Source organism: Diadema antillarum, unplaced genomic scaffold, assembly GCF_040938485.1.
Source record: "Diadema antillarum isolate AM-2024a unplaced genomic scaffold, OU_Dant_1.0 scf00000212, whole genome shotgun sequence".
NCBI classification, from domain to species: domain Eukaryota; kingdom Metazoa; phylum Echinodermata; class Echinoidea; order Diadematoida; family Diadematidae; genus Diadema; species Diadema antillarum.
This window is the reverse complement of record NW_027271101.1, coordinates 97,973-116,835: the sequence shown is the minus strand read 5'-3', so window position 1 is coordinate 116,835 and position 18,863 is coordinate 97,973. Positions and strand designations below refer to the sequence as shown.

The following is an 18,863-nucleotide window of genomic DNA, read 5'->3' as shown; positions in this document are numbered from 1 at the left end:
ATCTACATGTAGTTCACATCACATTTTTACATGTGTTCCCTTTTTTCACTGTTACATAATTTGATCACATATAATCTAATTTTTCATTGCAAAATTTCATTGTATCATTTCATTTCAATCATATTCATATGTTTCTTTCCTTTCTAATCTTTTCTCCCTGGTTGATCTTCCACTTTCACTATATATATATATATATATATATATATATATATATATATATATATACATATACATCAATTATTGACAATATCGATATCACACTCTTTCTTTGTCGCAAGAGTATTATATCGCTAGTATAGCGTAGATAATTATGTAGTCTATTATAGCTGGTCGTCAAAATGTTTCAGGGACCATAGTTCTCCGTATTGGAGATATTTATGTAGGGCCTTTTGCCTCGAGCAGCTGCCAAAGTCGTGTATTATGAACGTATTGTGTTTGAAAGTCGAGCTTTACAAGCTGTTTTAATTCTGACGGTATATGTCAGAGGAATGAGAAAGTTCAATAGGGGAGAGTTGGATGAACTGGGATGCGGGAAAAGTGGGACACCTCTCATATCTCAAAAAGTTTTGAACTATAATCATTGCAGCTTTCAAGTCTTGTCACCTGTTATGCATTTGGCATCAGAGTACAAGCATAATAATTATGGTAATAATATTGCTCTGCACCAACTCTGCGGGAAAGTTTAATTTTGAAATATTTTTTTCGGACACTTTTTGTAGTCTTTTACATTCAGTTTGAAGTGCTTTCTAAATTCATCGTACGGCTTTAGCAGGCACTTAGCATGCTATATAGGCCTTATGAGTTCCAGTAATTTGCATTAAAAGATTTTGCAAAAATTAGCTAAATTGTGATGTTAGTCGCCAATTTGACTTTTTGGGGGTGCTGGGATGAACCTGGACAGCATCACTGTCCCACTTCTCCCTGTATTCAAAGTTATGATAAAAATATCAAAAATTTTCTTATTACTTTCTTTAAATTCTGGATGCTTTTAATGCAACTGTCTCTGATGGACCATATATCACGTTTTGCGATGAAACTCTTTATGTGTAAATATTCACACACACACACACACACACACACACACACACACGCACATTATTATATGACATGCTTGTAATATTGTCTAGCCTATAGGCATAGTTATTGCTTGTCCCACTTCACCCCAACCAATGTCCCACTTCTCCCATGGGGTGGCCCACTTCACCCCGATCAGAAGCCCTTTTTTTTTTTAGATACCACAAATATGAGACTTTTAGGAATATGAAGTAACAACCCATCATGTGGCCTAGCATCAGTAGTCTGTCGGTCCGAGACATGAGAGCCCCATATAAGTACCAGAAAAGTTATAGCAGGAAATTTCATCAAATCACAATTTTGTCCCACTTCTCCCCACTTTCCCCTATAAGGCAAACTGTCACAGTTTAAGGTATTTAGGCATGCATAAATTTTTCATGTTTTATTTAAACCTGAAAAGCTATAAAACAATATAAGCATTGGCAGAAAAACACTGCCCAAATTCTGTAAATGCTGTAAATTCATGTAAATCAATTAAAATGACACTGATGGTAAGTGAAAAACGTTTTAGGCCCAGTACTTTTTTTTAATACGTTGGAATTATGGATGATCCACAGGCCTAGGCCTAAAGCAAACTATCATTCACTGTTTCGAAGTTACACCAGTTAGTACTGAATTATATTCCATTCCAGGTGACAGGATTAGTATTTTCTTCGAGGCTGCACCCCGTAAAAAAAGTGTTACTCCTCCTAACGCCTCAGAATCCAGTACCTTAGAATCCACAATATCATGCAGAGCCTCCACTGTGCACTGGATCGTATTTTGGTTGAGACCGAACTTCTCTTTTCTTATTTCTAACATTTTTGATGAGGTAATGAAAAACTTCTCATGAAATATGAAAGAAAATGTAATTCCAAGACGAATTCAACGCTTATTTGATAAGAATTGGCTTTGAAATAGCTGAGATATCCAAAGCAGAGCGATCGTAATAAAAGGTGGGACTCACCTTTTACGATCACGTTGTTTTACTTTGTTTTTGGATGTCTCAGCCATTCCAAAACCGATTTTCATCAAATAACCTTTGAATTCCTCTTAGAATGGTATGCTCTGTACTATTTCATAAGTTGTTTCTTGGTATCTCGCAAAAAGTTAAAAGCCCAATCCTCATCTCCACCAATACTATACCATTAATTTATAGAATGACAAAGAGTTTATGAATGTATGTTATATATATATGCCAAGCGGCATGCAGGGATCAAGTGCGAATGGATCGTTAATTTGCCCTTTCAGGGATACCATTGATAGAGTGCGTCTGCTAAATCTGTACGTGTGTAGTGTGCACGATCCACGATCACATGCACGATTGATGATGCACATGCAGAGCGAAGCCGGTGCCGTTGTTTACAGTATCATTGAGCTAGCTAGCTAGCTGGAGAGTCACTGTGCAGTGCATAGCTAATAGCGGCACGGTGGAGCGAGTTCGCGGCATGCAAGGACTGAACCCGGATCCACTGTTGCTGCTCATAAAGCTGTAGTTTGTGACCAGTAATTGGTGTGTCCATTACCGATTGATTGTAAGCCAGCTGTGCCCTTTTTTGTTGATTGACAAGCGGCATCACCTTCTTCGTGCTGCACACAGGTATGGGACGAAATGTATGTCAATTTTCTCTAGGCCTAACTAAGTTACTTCGATCAGGAAGTCGAGTAAGATCACCCATCCAAATACATGTCAGCAGGTAGAACCCGTAGGGCGGAACGTGCGTATGATGACCCCGTTTGTTTCCGCCGGTATTGTAACTCACGTCCTCGTCGATATTAGGAAAGTAGACGCATGAAGGATGAATGCCCAATAATGGAATATACTCGTAGCTCATTGATCATGAGCTAGCAGTGAGACCATGCGCATGGGTTAAGATCTGCATCTGTGGACCGGCTGCTGCCTTGGCCATACATTTTGAAGAAGGGCTGTGTTCTGTTCGAAAAACATAATTCTCTTTAATAAAATCTTTTGAAGAGGAATTGAATTGAAACTTGAAACTAGCTGAAAGTTCAAACAAGTGCAAAGTGTGGAGTATTGTGAAAAGGTGACTGGGACACTTAAATGGTCAATAGTACTACTATTGTACTAAACTACCACTGTACCACTGCTAGTCTGCAAGTAAGCTTGTTCCTTATCCTGGCTGACTTCCATAAGGTTGTCTTTCCAGCATAAAATATTGCCATTTCATGTATTTAGACCTAGGGCTAGATACCCTGTTAGGTGACATGCCCAGAAAAGTGAAATTGACATGATGCTGTGTAAAATGTGGGGACCATTTCTTATTAGATATCATGAATAATGTTGCATATCATGTAAATAATTTAAACATGATTTTTATTTTTTCAGAATTTATGTTGAATCGCAAATGAGGTGTTTATATTTGAGTTGCATTTACCCATTCATGTACTTTACCCGTATACCACTTTTAGTCCGAAAGTGTATTGTTTTTTCATCTCTTGAAATCGTCGTTATTACTTTTCATTAAATTGTAAATCAAACCTGCATTTGAAGTAGATTGTCAAGAAAAAAAAAATGTGATACTGTATTGGTATCAGTTCATTGAACAAATGAACTCGGATCAGATATCTAATATCAAAGGTCAACTGGGCTAGCATGAAGTGTGTATGTTTGTGTAACGTGTGTTGTGTGTGTGTGTGTGTGTGTGTGTGTGTGTGTGTGTATATCAACCCTAGCAATCTTGTGTCCTTGTGTTCCCTCGCCATGTCTTTTGTTAGTCACATTAATATGACAGAAATATGCAAGTTATGCTGAGTCGAGAGGAAGGTGCATTCCAATGTCTTTTGTTAAACATTTCAGTACTTTAGCAATGATTGACAGATGAGTTCATCTCAAGAATATTAATATTGATTGGTTTGGAAGGATATTTTGTGGGCGTTCCCAAGTAATCTGAAGAAAAATAGAAGAAAAAATTGTTCAAAATATATGGAATGTTTCTAGATACTTGTTTTACCGCAAAAGTGATGTTGAGGGTATCATAAATCAACACTAATCAACATGCATTTGGATTTCAGGGCCCCTCTAAGTATGTTGCAAATAGTGGAACAAAATCCCCCAAACTCTGTGCTTGAATGTAGCAATGATTTCTGTGTGTGTGTCTGTCTGTCTGTCTGCCTGTCTGCTTTTCTGTCTATTTGCTGTGCTGGGGAGCAACTGGAGAATGGTAGTTTCCAAATTTGACAGTATTCTAAGCTTCGAATGCCTGTGACTTATGTTTCCATACATTTGTGCTTTGCACTGCAGACAACAACAAGCATGGTGTCCACAAGACAGAAGACATACAACTCGGAAACAGATGGCCACGCTGCGAGGCCAAGTCAGGAATCAACGATGCCGGCGCACACAACCAATCGAACATTCCTGATCATCTTTGTCTCCTTGATCCTGGATCTTCTGGCCTTTACCATGATTCTTCCCCTCTTCCCATCGCTGCTTGATTACTACGGCCAACAGAGTCAGGTACTTTGATGACAAATCAGGCATTTCTGCTTGTCTCTCTCATGTATGAGTGTGTGTCTGTGATGCACCTGGCAAATTAGTTTGCAGATACATCAATTAATGAATGATGGGATAATCTACTTTACCCCTCTGAAAAGGATTTAAATTGCAGTCCCACACCATGTTTGGATTGACTTTGATACGTAGAATATAAACAGATAACCATAATGGCAGAAGTTTCATCATGATAACATGTGAAATACTTTCGTGAAAGGGTTATCAAGCATTGTTAGTTTCACATGTGACCATTGTATGGTTATTGCAACATGACAAACTTTATTGACTTTTCCTTCATGACTTCATGTCATAGAAATTACATTTTTATGAGGCTTTGTGTCAGTCATTGCGAGACTTGTGAAGCCGTGACATTATCACCTCATCTAATTTACATAAGTTGTGTAATAAAGATTTGCAATCCACTCTCCATGATGAGCAGAATTAGATATTAGATTTTCAGATGTTAGCTTGATATAAAAAAAAAATATAAAAATAAGAAAAACAAAAGGGAGAAAAGTTGATATGTGTTCAAATTGTTGTTAATTGAAGATTTAGATCCACTTTCATGTGCTTAAATTTATATTGCTTTCTATTTCTGTATCATGTTTTGCACAGGGAGGCTTGTATTCCACTTTGCAACAGAGCGTGAATCAGTTTAGGGAAGTCCTGCACATCCCCAACATCGAAAAGTACAACTCTGTCTTGTTTGGAGGTAAATATTCTGGATACACATTGCATTATGCATAATTAGCCATGTGTTCGGTTAATCAGGGCTTTACATTGATACTCAGTATTAAACCCAAAATGATGCCCTTTAAACTCCATGTTTGTATACATACAATGTATTAGATCATAGTTTATATTTTAGTTATTGTTGTTTGTATGTGTTGTAGGTACAACTGATCCTTGCATTGACTTGCTTTATTGTAAACTTGCAGTAAAAATGTTAAAGTGGAGTCATGAAGTCTGGCTGTATGAGTGGTCTTGTGTTTTACAAGACTAGCGCATCATATTTGTTAAGTCAAACAATGAGTACAGGAAATATATTTGCAGTTATTGATAAGAATGAGGGATAGGTCCAGAGTTTGCAACCTCAAAGAGTTTCATCTCTTGCTTGTTTCGAAAGGGAAATTTTGAAAGGAAATCTTGACAGGAAGCCATTGTCTGGTTACACACACATGTATCACAAGGCTCTTTTATAACTCCTATCTGTGTATCCTTATATGCCATGATTAGGGCTAATCACACTTCCAGTGAAACAAAATTGTGAAATTAGAAAACTTGGGACATTTGGATGAAACTGTGGCAAACGCCAGCCAAAACATCGGAAATATTTCTGATGGACTTGTTGATTTTTCTAACTTCACGTAAAGTTTGTGCTGTAGCAGTTTGCAAACGAGAAACACCAACCAAAGATAAATTGTGATATTGTGGCATGCATAGCTTCTACTCGCTGTCTGGAATCCTTCCTGAGGTCTTACACCAAACATGCAACAGGCTGCCCAGGCCTTGGATATGTCATAGTCATATTTGCATACAGCAGACTGTTGAGCCGAGTATGCATGCATATTAATATGGCAAAAACTGAGGCTGTTTCTGATTTTGTTGTTGTTGTTGTTACAGGGTAAACTGTAATGATGGACATAGCAGTTATATTTCATATTATTTTATATTTAGTTTTATTTCACTCTTTTTCTCTTTTTCTTTTTTGCAATGAGAATGGCCCCATTGTCAGTGTCAGGCAGTGACACAAGACAGTAAGCTTTTGTGGCTATGCTGGGTCAGGGACAGATAGACATGATAGCTGGTGACCAGGTCTATTTACAGTTGCAGATTTGGTATAGGAAACAATTGTGTAAAACCCTGAGATGACCCTGCCTGCATTTGTGTACACAATGGATAAGAACTGGTAACAATCAGAGCTTGTTGAAGCACTGGTTTTAGTTTTCTGAGTTCTTTGCTCTACTTTGTTAGTGCAGAGAACTGCATGATATGCCAACGTAACAAACCGATGAATTGCATGCTTTTAGAATCAGGGTGATTACACATAACTGTGGCACAAGTACAAATCTGTCTTTCTTGTGTGTGTGTGTGTGTGTGTGTGTGTGTGTGTGTGTGTGTGTGTATTTGTTTGTTTGTTTGCTTTGTCTTGAAGGCTTGAGAAATTCACTGTAGTAAATAATAAGTATAAGAGAGAGAGAGAGAAAGAGATTGCCTAGATGTGGTATTGGAGTGCACAAATAGAAATAAGAGAAAGAGGATAAAAAAAGACTCCCACATAATTGCTTTAATGTTTGTATTTGTGGGCACATAAGAGATCAGGATTTTCAAACCGACAGTGGTCAAATGACCGTGGGAACCTTTTTTTTCAGAGACCTCATAGCTTTCTGTGATAGTTGGCCTTCTGATGCTTAAACTACCAACACTTTTTGAAATGCTTCTTATGATTTTGCTCAAACAATCTCTGATCAGTTGCTCTCTGATTTCATTGAAGGACACTCTTCTAGATCGTTAATTTCCTGACAGGTTTTTTAACTCTTCAGTGGTGTGTGGTTTGTAGTGTAGTACAAATAGTTCACATCAATGAGGGCATCAGTAAGAATTACCTACACAAGTTACCTTTAGAACAGTCTAAATACACGCGAGGCGATAGGCAAAGGTGTTTGGACCATTTCAAAGGTACGAGTGTTGGTAATTATACTAATGCCTGAACAAAACAATGTGTTTTATTTGCTTTGTAAAATGATCAAGCAGATCAATGTTATTTAATAAATTACCCTCATTGCAAGTGAATAAAACAAAATCTTGCCCTGTCGCTAATGACATGAAAGTGCTAATGTCAAGTCATCATACTTTACTTATGATCAGCCATAAGCAACATTATATATTTGGCTAAATCATAAATGCCTTGTCGCTGGTATGCTCTCAACCAACCATTTGATTAGAGTCTTCTTCATCATTAACAATACTCACTAACAGTGAGTAAGAAGTTATCTTGTCATTTTCAATACGCATTAGATTCTGAACTGCCATGTTACATTTTTTATACCAGGTATTTTCTTGCTTGTATTTTCTCTCTGTGTTGAAACTTGAATCTAAGCCCAGTGTTCATGGTTTTGTTGATTGTTTTGTCTTCCCTGCAGGCATTCTGGGGTCCTTGTTTTCTCTTTTGCAATTCCTGACCAGTCCCATGATAGGTGCTGCGTCCGATGTCTATGGCAGACGGCCAGTCATGCTCATCACAATGGTAAATAATTTCATGATAAATCCATAGATAAATTAATAGATAGGCACAATAGAGACAAAGATATAGATAGATGGATGGATAGATGAACAGATAGATAATTACCAAGTAAAGAAGTAAAGACAACACCTGTTTGATTGTGTTATTATTACTATTATTATTGTTATTATTATCCAAAATATATGACACAATGTATTTCAGCACAAATAATGCACTGTCAGCAGGTGGTATGCCCAAGTTCAATATTATATATTTTTTTTCTTTGTGGAAACTTTGAGAAATCAATGAGAATTCAAATTCTTTGATGGAAGAGAGAGAGAGAATCAGAATGCATGTCCTTGGAAAGGGGTGAGAACTATTGACCCATGCACACTAACTGTGTGTGTTTGAATGGTTTGTTATATTCAGAAAAGAATGTGTAAAGTACAGCTGTTCTTGTTCGGTTTGTAAGAAACAAAAGAAGTTTGCAATATCATATGGTGCAAAATGAATGCAAATGTATGCCTTTTTTGCTGTCTCGATACATCATCATACAAACTTCCCCCTTTTAGATATTCTGTTGTATATCTTATGCCACTATATTCCGTCCCATGATATCGATGCATAAGAATGTGTGTTTGTTTGTTTTTTAATTCACATCTTCTGTGCATCGTCCCTTGTACATTGAATCCATTTTTTGCTCTTGAAGTCATTATAGAAAGAAGAGATTCTAACAGAAAATATATCACAATATGTTAAGGAAACATTGTTAAGTTTCAGAATTCATGTCTTTGGTTTGAGCTACATTGAGATGTTATTCAAAATATGCTAGATGTGAATTTAGTCTGAGAAGTTCATTTGATTATTTGGTTCTGTGGAGAGGAGTGATTATTCTTATCGAAATATATGACACATTTTGGGATGCAAACATTTTGCATGAATAATGTGCAGGCATCACCTGAATTGAGATATGTAGAATTTAAAAACTTTGATACTGGGAAGGCAACCACTCTTGGTTTGAGTGAATTCTTTAAAGTCGTCTGCTCGTGAGCTTGCCTAAACTTGCCTAAGCCGGGTAAGATGTATCTTTCTTTCAGTTTATAAATATATCAGAAAACTGCTGAAACTGTAGGTATCATTTGGCTCACTGTCTACCCATCCCATATTCAAGACTATGTAATGCTTGCACGTGTAGTATTACTAAAGTTGGAGGGGAGAGTTCTCCCTGTTAAAACTTTGGATTTGAAAATGTGTCTCCCACATATGAAACCGATAAGACTTGACTAAAAATGCGTCAATGGGATTATTGCAAGTTTGATTAGCTTTGTTTATTTGTTTGTTTTGATGGAGAGATGCATTAACTTTTATTCGATTCCTTGCATTCTGTCATCTGTCTTTGCAGGTGGGCATTGCTTCATCTTACGCACTGTGGGCTGTGTCTCACAACTTTGGCCTGTTTGTTTTGGCGCGGATCGTGGGTGGAATCAGCAAGGGTAATGTCAGTCTCAGCACAACGATCGTCACCGACGTGTCGTCTAGGGAGAGACGTGGAAAGGGGATGGTAAGAGCACAGATCTTGATCAGATTTTTGTTTATATATAGTCGTAAGGGCAATGGGGTCTTGTGATTAAGATTTTTATGTGTATTTGCTTATAGATAAGTGTGTGTATTTAGAAGAAAAAAAATCCATACAGCCATGTCCTTTATTTTTTCAGTACACATATCTGGTGTGTGGTGTCACTGACACGACATTTGCTCCTATGACAGTTGCTCCAGTTTTATTTTCTCTAAGGACCAAGGGTTAGGATTGTGATAGGGTTTTTGATTTAGTTTGATATGAGTATTGGGATTAGGGTTAGGGTTATGCTTGTGGGTAGGTTTTATATTTGGTTTAGTGTGCAGATATTTCATTGGAGCAATACCATACACATATTTATATGAACGCTCACACAATATTCTATTCATTCTGTATTTCAACACTGGTTCTTCTGTGAATGGTTTCATACAATTTGCAGAAAGAAGCGCTGGTTTGCATTGAAGATGGTGGAAGGAGAATGATTAAAACCCAAAATAATTGATCAACTGAGCTGACAAGCAGAGTTGTATTGTGCTCTCTGTCAAATGTTATAAGTATAAGGAGGTATAAGGAATATGAGGAGTATGACAGACTGACCTGTAAATTTGCTTTTCCAAGAAACAGTGTTTGTCTTCAAGATTGTTATTCATATGACATTATTTCAATTTAAATCACCAAGCTACTGTACACACTACATATTTAGCTATTCTGATTTTTGCAAATTAGGACATCCTAACAGTTTCGCGCGAGTGGTTAGATTTGCAACCTTGTAGTACAGTACTGAATGAAGAAGTGTAATCATGCACGTCACATACATTTCAGGATCAGAGTCAATACTTGTGCATGTCTTTAATTTTGCAAATATCACCAGGCTTGCAAAATTCACGAAAATAAAAACCTCACAAAATATTTGGCGAATGCAGTAATTGTTATGTGAAACTATTGCTTTACAATCTTTGGTCAAACTGTTGTTGAGCAATCTTTTGCTTTACGTGTTATCATCCAGGCCTTGATAGGATTAGCATTCTCTGTGGGTTTCATCGTTGGTCCCATGATCGGAGCCTACTTTGCCCGTGGTGGAGTCTTCTCGGAGGGGTCGTACCTGGCCACGCCTGCTTTGCTAGCCTTGTCATTGGCCATTGCAGATTTTCTCTTTGTATATGCCTTCCTTAGCGAGACACTGCCAGCGGAGAAACGGGTAATGAAATATGCAGAATGGTGACAGTAATGTTGATCCATTGTGGTGACCATACTGCTGCTCCTTTTAAATGGTGTTGCTAGATATTGATGAAATTATTGTTTCCCCCTGCTCTTGTATTTTGTGATCTTCTAGGAGACTGATTTCAAATCATTTTGAGACTTCCTGTAAAGAAATTGAAATACCTTTTACAGTTTATGGATACTACTACAACAACAACTATTAACACTTCCACTATTACAATTACTACTTGTACCTGGTACTTCTGCGTTGATACCTCAACTGACACTACAAATTTTACTTTTATTATCAAAACTACAACTACTACCACCACTACTGCTACTACCACCACTACTACTACTACTACTACTACTACTACTACTACTACTACTACTACTACAATGACGACAATGACTAATACTACCACACTACTACTACTACACTACTACTACCACTATTACTACTACTACTGCTGCTAATACTACCACACTACTACTACTACTACTACTACTACTACTACTTCTACTACTTCTACTACTACTACTACTACTTCTGCTGCTGCTTCTACTGCCACAGCTGCTTCTTCTACTACTTCTATCTCTACTACTTCTACTACTACTGCTGCTGCTGCTACTACTACTACTGCTACTACTGCTACTACCACTACTTCTACTAATTCTATTACTACTCCTTCTAGTTATACTGCTGCTCCAAGTTATACCTGTATTGTGTGTGTCAAACATGTATTGTGTTCTCTGCGTCTTTTCAGGCATCATCATTTTTCAATAGCATTCAAGAGACCCAGAATCTAGTCAACCCAGTTAGTCTGTTCCGGTTCTCAGCAGTCAGGAATGCTACTTCCAAAGGTAATTGTTGTAAAACTGATAACAACAAGGCTTCATCTCGATATGATAGTACTTATAAGTCCATTATGTTTACATGTAGCACAAGTTGCAGTAGCACAGTAAGTTATATACAAGCTTCCTTACAGTATCAGTTACAATTTTGTTAAATCTTTTTATGAAAAATCATTTGCTTATGGTTTGTAAATATTAGACAGTAGCGTAGTTATTATTTTTCTAAGTATTTGTTCTTGCAACTTTTGATATGGTTAATATCACATAAAGACTAGCTACTTAACTGAATGAATAAAAGAATCAGCAGGATCATATGCAATGATGCTGTCTACCATTGTTGGTGAAATGATGTCTTTTTTAAGACAGGTGCCTAGCTCAAATCCCTGACCAAATCAAGAAGACTTTATAGTGAATGGATGTCAACTGAGGCCCAATTTTCTTTTGAATCTCCATCAGAACTGCAGATGTTGCGGCAGATAGGACTGTGCTACTTCATCTACCTCTTCCTGTTCTCTGGACTGGAGTTCACCCTAACTTTCCTGGTTCATATACGATTCCAGTACACCAGGTAACTCTACACAACACAGCTGGTGTGAGTGGTAAATCTAGGATGTATAGAAGGTCTCATATGTTGAAGGAGGACAGTGCAGTCCAACAGAAGTGAAATTAATGTTCTTTATTAAGATTTTGACTTTTGATGTTTTTGGGTGAAATGATGAAATAATCCAGTGAAAATCAGAATGGGATGTGAAACGTAGGAATTCAACATTTCAATCTCATGAACACTTCAAGACAACAAATAGGTACCTGAATGTATTTTAAAATCCCCTTTGAGCACCATGGTACACTGACTAACATATATGATAACATGATAACTTTCTAAATGAATTCTTGTCTTTGCTCAACACCTTGTGGTACCCATTGCTTTGACTTTCTTGATACAGTACTCTCCGCATAATCGGGTAGGCTCAGGCAGAGCGTTTCTTACCCGATTAAGCGGAGTACCCGATTAACAGAAGAACACGTCTCATTCACATTTGACACACAGAATGTGTATGTACATGCATTGTACACTGCACCAAACACCTACACTGTATGCTTAACACGCGTGCTTGCACGGCACATTATACAAACCTTACACTTGCTCAGTCAGGAGCAATAATTTACACTCTTTTTATGGACAAATATGTCTTCATAAAACTTTGTGGTTTGACTATAGACTCCTCGCTAACGTAGAAAATTTGACATTCATGATTTCTTAAAGTGTTGTATCTGTGATAAGATGTGGGTAGAAAGTAGATTTGAAGAAAATTATTTACCCATTTATGCGGAGAGGCAACCCAATTATCAGGTAATTTTGATGTGCATTGGAACTGATTCTGACATTTCTACCCAATTAAACGGAGTACCCGTTTAAGCGATACCCGATTAAACGGAGAGTACTGTATCATTCAAAATCAACATTCCCCAGTGAGGTAACTCTTCTTTCACTGATTTCTTTATATGACTTTGTTTGATTAATTTGTTTGTCTGTTTGTCTATTGCAGCATGCAACAAGGCAAAATGTTTGTCTTCATGGGTCTCATAATGGCAATGGTACAAGGTGAGAACAATTGGCTTCACTCTCTTTCTTGTCCCATGATGTCTGATCATGGGATTTAAGGATTTCCTGGAAATACCTCTTCCTTTGTTGCTGTTTGTCCAGTCAATGGGGTAAAAAAAAAAGGAGGAAAAAAAAAGAGGCATTTGTCAGTCTAATGAGCAGCTGTTGTTGCCTTGGTGACAAACATTGGTGAGACACTGTTCTTCAGAGCTGGTTACAATGCATTTGTGTATCTGTGTACACTGTAGTTTAATCTCTTTCCTTTCAAGTGGTGAAGTGTTGTATTTTTGTTGTTTTGTTTTGCTCTTTTTTTTTTTTGGTAAGAAAAACCAGAGTTTTGAAGGATGTCTTCTCACTACTTTTCAAGACAGCAAGTATGCAAAAAGGAGGACATCTTCTCTATTGTACGCAAGATGTGATTAATGTCAAATACAGAAGACGGGATGAATGGATCTCTCTCTATCTCATTGGAAAACAAAAACAAAGGAGAACAAATATATATTTTATGTGATACGATTTTCAATGCAAAGTTCAAGAATTTTCTATCACTTGATTTATCACATTTTAACTTTTTCCACAGGTGGTTATGTACGTAGGATAAAGCCAGGAAAAGAAAAAAGGGTTGCTTTGATGGTAAGCACAGAGATTTCATTACATTTTCCATTTTTTTTTTTTTTTTTTTGGGGGGGGGGGGGATTGAATTGTTGTTTTCAATTCAGTCTACTATTTAGAATGATGACAAACTGTGATTTGTACCATGCATTTCCAATTTGATACTGATTGATGTGCCACACATAGTAAAATCATAAAGATTAATAGCTGAAAAGAGATATATGATTTTTGTGTGATTCTTTTTGAAAACCATCTATTTTAAAAAGTTGACACTGAGGGTGATGAGGGGAGTTTCTATGGTGATCAATTCAGTCTTTGTGAGAGGGAAATGATTATGTGTTACAATATACTATCTAATGTAGTGCAAGGCCCAGGGAGAATTGAAAGTTACTGCCTTAGTGTATTCACGAATTTTTCAAACAGGCACATCCTATTTGACCAAAAGTAAGTGTGTTGTACTGAAAGAATTTGCTACTACATCATCCACAAAGAAACGATATCTCTTCTAGTTTTATAGATATATTATATTTTGCTTTGTTTTTTCAGAGTCATATTTAGAGTGATATTGATGTATACACTGTGATCCACTTATGTAGTGTGACATTTAGCAACTGTGCATTCTACCATAATATTCGTACAGGGTATGCTGCTACTGATCCCAGCCTTTGTGGTTATAGCCTTTGCTTCAGGCCCAATGCTGTATTATTTTGGTCTATCACTGTTTTCATTAGGTAAGTATACACTGTGAGGAATTACTATGACACAGAAGTAACTCGAGAGAAACAAAGACCGTTTGATGTGGTCTATACAAAGTAAGCTTAAAATAGAGATCAGGAATGCTGTTTCATGACTGAATTGTAAATTAAAGGTCCTATTTACCTTTGGGAGCAGTGATTAAAAAAATTGTTCCAAGATATCACATTTGATGCATATGTGTAGGTCTGTTGTATCATAAAACATCCTACCATAAAAAAAAATTTGCAATAAAGCCTAAAATATAAGGAGATATCAGTCAGTCCAATTTTATTTTTGCCTCATGCAGTGTCTGTGAACTGTCCTCAAATTAAATGAATAAATAAATAAATAAATGAATAAATAAATAAAATAAATAAATAAATAAATTCCATCATTTATTAAAATCCCATGATGAGGGTGCCTAGGGTCTTGCTCAGGTCATTGTTTCAGCGTGAGCAGTTTAGAGATTTAAGAGCTTCTCTTGCTACTAAATGAGGTTTTCTGGCCATGTGTGAACGTGGGCAAATACGATCTATTTTGCATGACGATAAAAAAAAACCAATATGTTTTGTGTGTGTATGTGTGAAAGGGCCCAAGGAAATTGGTTACAGAATGTCAGTGCCTTTTTCTCTGCCTAGTTTTTTTATATTTAAGCGTAAGACAAATGTCATAAATGGTTGCAACGTTTATCATGATTGAGATTTAAAAGATTATTTTGCCTTTTTGTTTCATATATTTTCCTAAACTCAGCATCTGGGAGTGTAGTGCCTTGCATGACAACAATAGTCACGATGTTTGGTGAGTATTATACAACACGTAAAAAGATTCTAGATATCTGATTGGTCCATTGCTCATCACGTGACGTGCCGTTAAGTTCCACTGGAAACTTTAGGCGTTTGAGGCGTGTAATTTTGTGTGAGCAAAAATGAATGTACAGTAGTGCACGGCTGACGTCACCAGTTTACATTGACCCCCTCCCCCCCCCCCCCTTGACACTTTCCACAACCATTCCACCACACTAAATTTTTTGATGGTGCCGCTTGTGACTTTAAACTTGCAAGTCTTGCAGATCTTATGACACCAATTTTGTGAAAATTGGGCATATCATTAGGATGCTGCACAACCTTTTACGCATGCTCGTCAGACCAAAAATAGTTGAAAAAGATGATTTTGTGTACCAAGATATGAATATTTTCTCTGTCATTGGCTAAAATCAATTCACTTTAGTATAAATATGCTTGAAAAATGTTCTGTTATAAATTTTACAAAAAAATAACAAAAAGAAAATGTAAAAAAACAGGGAAATACATAGGAAATTTATAAAACGATAGAATACATAGGAAATTAGTTTTGATGCCAGATTTTTTTTTTCTCAAGTACATTGTTAGGAGTGCTACGAAGAATATTTGCACCATAAATTAGGATTCTAGGAGCTTTATTTTCTGATGGCGGGTGATTCACCCCTCAGGCCATAGAACAGCCAAGAAAAGCGTGGCCTGAAATAACTGTATCGAAATACGTCAGAATCTATCTCCTATAAAGTGTTTGACTGAACCCCAAAAGTCAGTTATGTTTCAAAATTTTCACAAAATACCACTATCTGGATCTATCTTTCTTGAAAGATGAGAATGGAGAAAGTTGATAGATAGATTGATTGATTGATTGATTGATTGATTGATTGATTGATTGATTGATCGATCAATTGATCGACTGACTGATTGACTGACTGATTGATTGATTGATTGATTGATTGATTGATTGATTGATTATTTGATTATTGTTCACTCTGGAAATTTGTCGTTCATTGGATATCACAAGAATACAAACATTAGATACATTACAGGTACACCACAGACAAATCACAGAATGTGATTGAAACTAACACATATTAAATAATATATACACCATTACAACATAATACATTAACTCGACATTTACAACTATACAAAACTATTAATATATATCACTTTTATACAGTTATTTAACTCATGAATATGTTCATTAATATCATTTCCTGCATTTTCACTATACACCAAACAATATAACATGCCAAAGTATATTCGCTGAATCATCTTGGTTGTGTAGCTCACTGTGTCAGCTCTGTGTTGTTCTGACAGGCTCTGAGGACCAGAAAGGGACCATTATGGGTATTTTCAGGTCGCTAGGGGCCCTGTCTAGGGCCATAGGACCAGCTGTGGCATCAGCAGGTAGGCTCGCAGAAAATATCTTCTATGTTGTCATGGTAACTGATCGTCGGATATGATTTCACAGGCATCATACATTAATAATAATAATAATAATAATAAGGTCTTATTTACCCAGGGCAGTGCCGTATATAAAGAGAGTCTGGCCAACTCGGTTTTTGGCTTATGTGTTTTGAAGCCTGTGATTGGTCAAAAGCTGGTCCCGTGATCTACAGGCGCCATGTCGTTACTGAAGTGCGCTCATACGCAGTGCCCATTGTTAACTACCCCTTATTTGGCTTGGTTATTTTGTTACGTCTGGGCGTAAACGCTAATCCTGTTATGCGTAATATGCGCGGTAACGACATGGCGTCCAAATTAGCAGTTTGCCAGACTCTCTTTATATACGGCACTGACCCAGGGTAGCCTCTTCAGTGTTGCCACTGTTCTACCAGAGGGCCCTGCTATTATTATTACCCTAGCGTTGCCAGGTCCCCATTTAGACACCTGGGTCGAGAGGGACACAGTGGGTAAAACATCTTGTCCAATGACGAAAGCACTGGGCGGGATTCGAACTCGGGTCCTCCGATTGGGAGTCGGGAGTCTTCTCCGCTATACCACTGTACTGATAACTGTGACTTCCTGTGACATTTTTGTTGGACTTGCTAAAAAAAGAGAGAGAATGAGAAAGATAGCTTCTACTTGTCCTTCCAATGTTCTTGAAAAAACCTTCAGTGTCATTTACTGCCATTTTAACTGTCCATGAGTTATATTTCTACACTTTTATAAAAACATGTGGCAGAGTACCAGTAATTGCATCTGGGTTGTTTGTTTGTTGAGTACTTGTTGTTGTTGTTGTTTTGTTTGTGTGTGTGTGTATGTGTATGTGTGTGACCCTGTGTCAATGGTATGTTCAGATGACTCTATATAATCATTGCAGCACAAGTTCCATATTCAATCAAAATCCCCTTACCTGAAATGCTTGGTTTCAATGATGTTATTTCCAGAGTTGATGAATACTAATGCGCATTATCACTGCTTTCTGTACACTTGTGAAATCTGGGTAAAGTTTGGTTTTGTATGTAAAGAAAAAAAAATAGAACTTGTGGTGCTATATAATACACGGGAAGTATCCATGCTCTGCACATTCTTGCTTTTATGTATGTGTTTGGTGTGTTGCAAACTTGTTTCTGCATAGTCCCTTCTACTTTATTCTGTGTCCCTTCCAGTTTACTGGGGTGCCGGTGCAGCTGTCTGCTACATCTGGGGGGCTCTCCTCATGGTGTTTCCCCTCTTCATCCTCAGTCGTGTCGTCCCAGAGAAGGTGGAATAGTTTGTAGAGAACCTGAAAAGAGCCGCAGAGAATAGAACATGAAGGGAGTAATTTGCGGGGCCATGAGAACACACCGGCAATCCTATCAGGATGAGTACCTACACTGAGAGCTGTCCTGAAATACCTACATTAATTGTAGAATCTTGTGAAACTTTGACAGCCGTGCAAAAAAATGGGACGCCTGTGCAGTATTGATCTTGCGAAGGGATTCACAATATAGTTGTTGTTGGTGTTTGCTCAAAATTTAAATTTCTCTGCATGTGAAATGTATCAGTTCTTCTTATTCCCAGGTGCTTAAAAGCACCAGGCATTGCCTAGAAATGACTAAAAAGTTCTATGAAATATTTTGAGTTATGATTGAATTAAGATGGTAGAGTGTGAAACTCTGCAGAGAACTAAATACTGGAAAAAAATATATATATATATATATTCTTGAAGATGAGTACAAACCTGTGATATTCAGAAATCGCATGCCACAAGTATATATTTGGCTGATAATACACAAAATATTATGAAGACAGGTTGTCAGAATGGGAAGTTTCAACATCAGTCCTGGCAACTAGACCAGTGTACTGTAAAAGTGGATATTTTCGCGCGACTAATTTTTCGCGCTTGGCCGTGTAAGAAGAGTTTCGCATGATTTTAATTCCGCGGAATCAAGACATCAAGTACTGGAACATACGGCACGCAAAAATATTTGTGTGCTTTTATTTTCGCGGTAGCTTCTGGTTGCGCGAAATGCGCGAAAATTTCAACACCGCGAAAATTTCCACTTTTACAGTATTCCAAAGAGTTAGTGCTGATATGGAGAAGTATACACCAGAGTACTTAAAAACCATGGAGTTTTGTGAAGTTCAATGAATGCTTGCTTAAGATGCCATGATATTCACCAGACTGTTCCTTCTGGGGATGTACATGTTTGCCATGTGGAATCAGCAGAGTAACTGCCAAATTACAGGCTATGTTGTGCTTGTCT

The 18,863-nt window shown here is 37.2% G+C and overlaps 1 protein-coding gene across 1 annotated transcript; it reads left to right on the top strand.

Annotated features, from left to right (window-relative positions):
* The first annotated feature begins 2,535 nt into the window (after positions 1 to 2,535).
* Positions 2,536 to 18,274, top strand: LOC139724399 (major facilitator superfamily domain-containing protein 10-like). Its single transcript, XM_071635544.1, has 14 exons — positions 2,536 to 2,653; positions 4,316 to 4,531; positions 5,183 to 5,279; positions 7,711 to 7,814; positions 9,193 to 9,351; positions 10,373 to 10,564; positions 11,334 to 11,430; positions 11,878 to 11,989; positions 12,969 to 13,024; positions 13,605 to 13,657; positions 14,277 to 14,367; positions 15,122 to 15,169; positions 16,489 to 16,578; positions 17,784 to 18,274. Exons 2-14 carry the CDS (start codon positions 4,328 to 4,330, stop codon positions 17,885 to 17,887), a joined length of 1,407 nt encoding a protein of 468 aa, XP_071491645.1. The 5' UTR covers positions 2,536 to 2,653; positions 4,316 to 4,327; the 3' UTR covers positions 17,888 to 18,274.
* Positions 18,275 to 18,863: the final 589 nt, after the last annotated feature.

What these genes read in the sequence shown, in the direction of transcription:
- LOC139724399 (XM_071635544.1), top strand. Translation starts at nt 4,328, where the DNA reads ATGGTGTCCACAAGACAGAAGACATACAACTCGGAAACAGATGGCCAC. An exon ending in TCTATCACTGTTTTCATTAG is followed by an intron (nt 14,368 to 15,121) that starts GTAAGTATACAC and finishes TCCTAAACTCAG; the next exon opens with CATCTGGGAGTGTAGTGCCT. An exon ending in AACAATAGTCACGATGTTTG is followed by an intron (nt 15,170 to 16,488) that starts GTGAGTATTATA and finishes TTGTTCTGACAG; the next exon opens with GCTCTGAGGACCAGAAAGGG.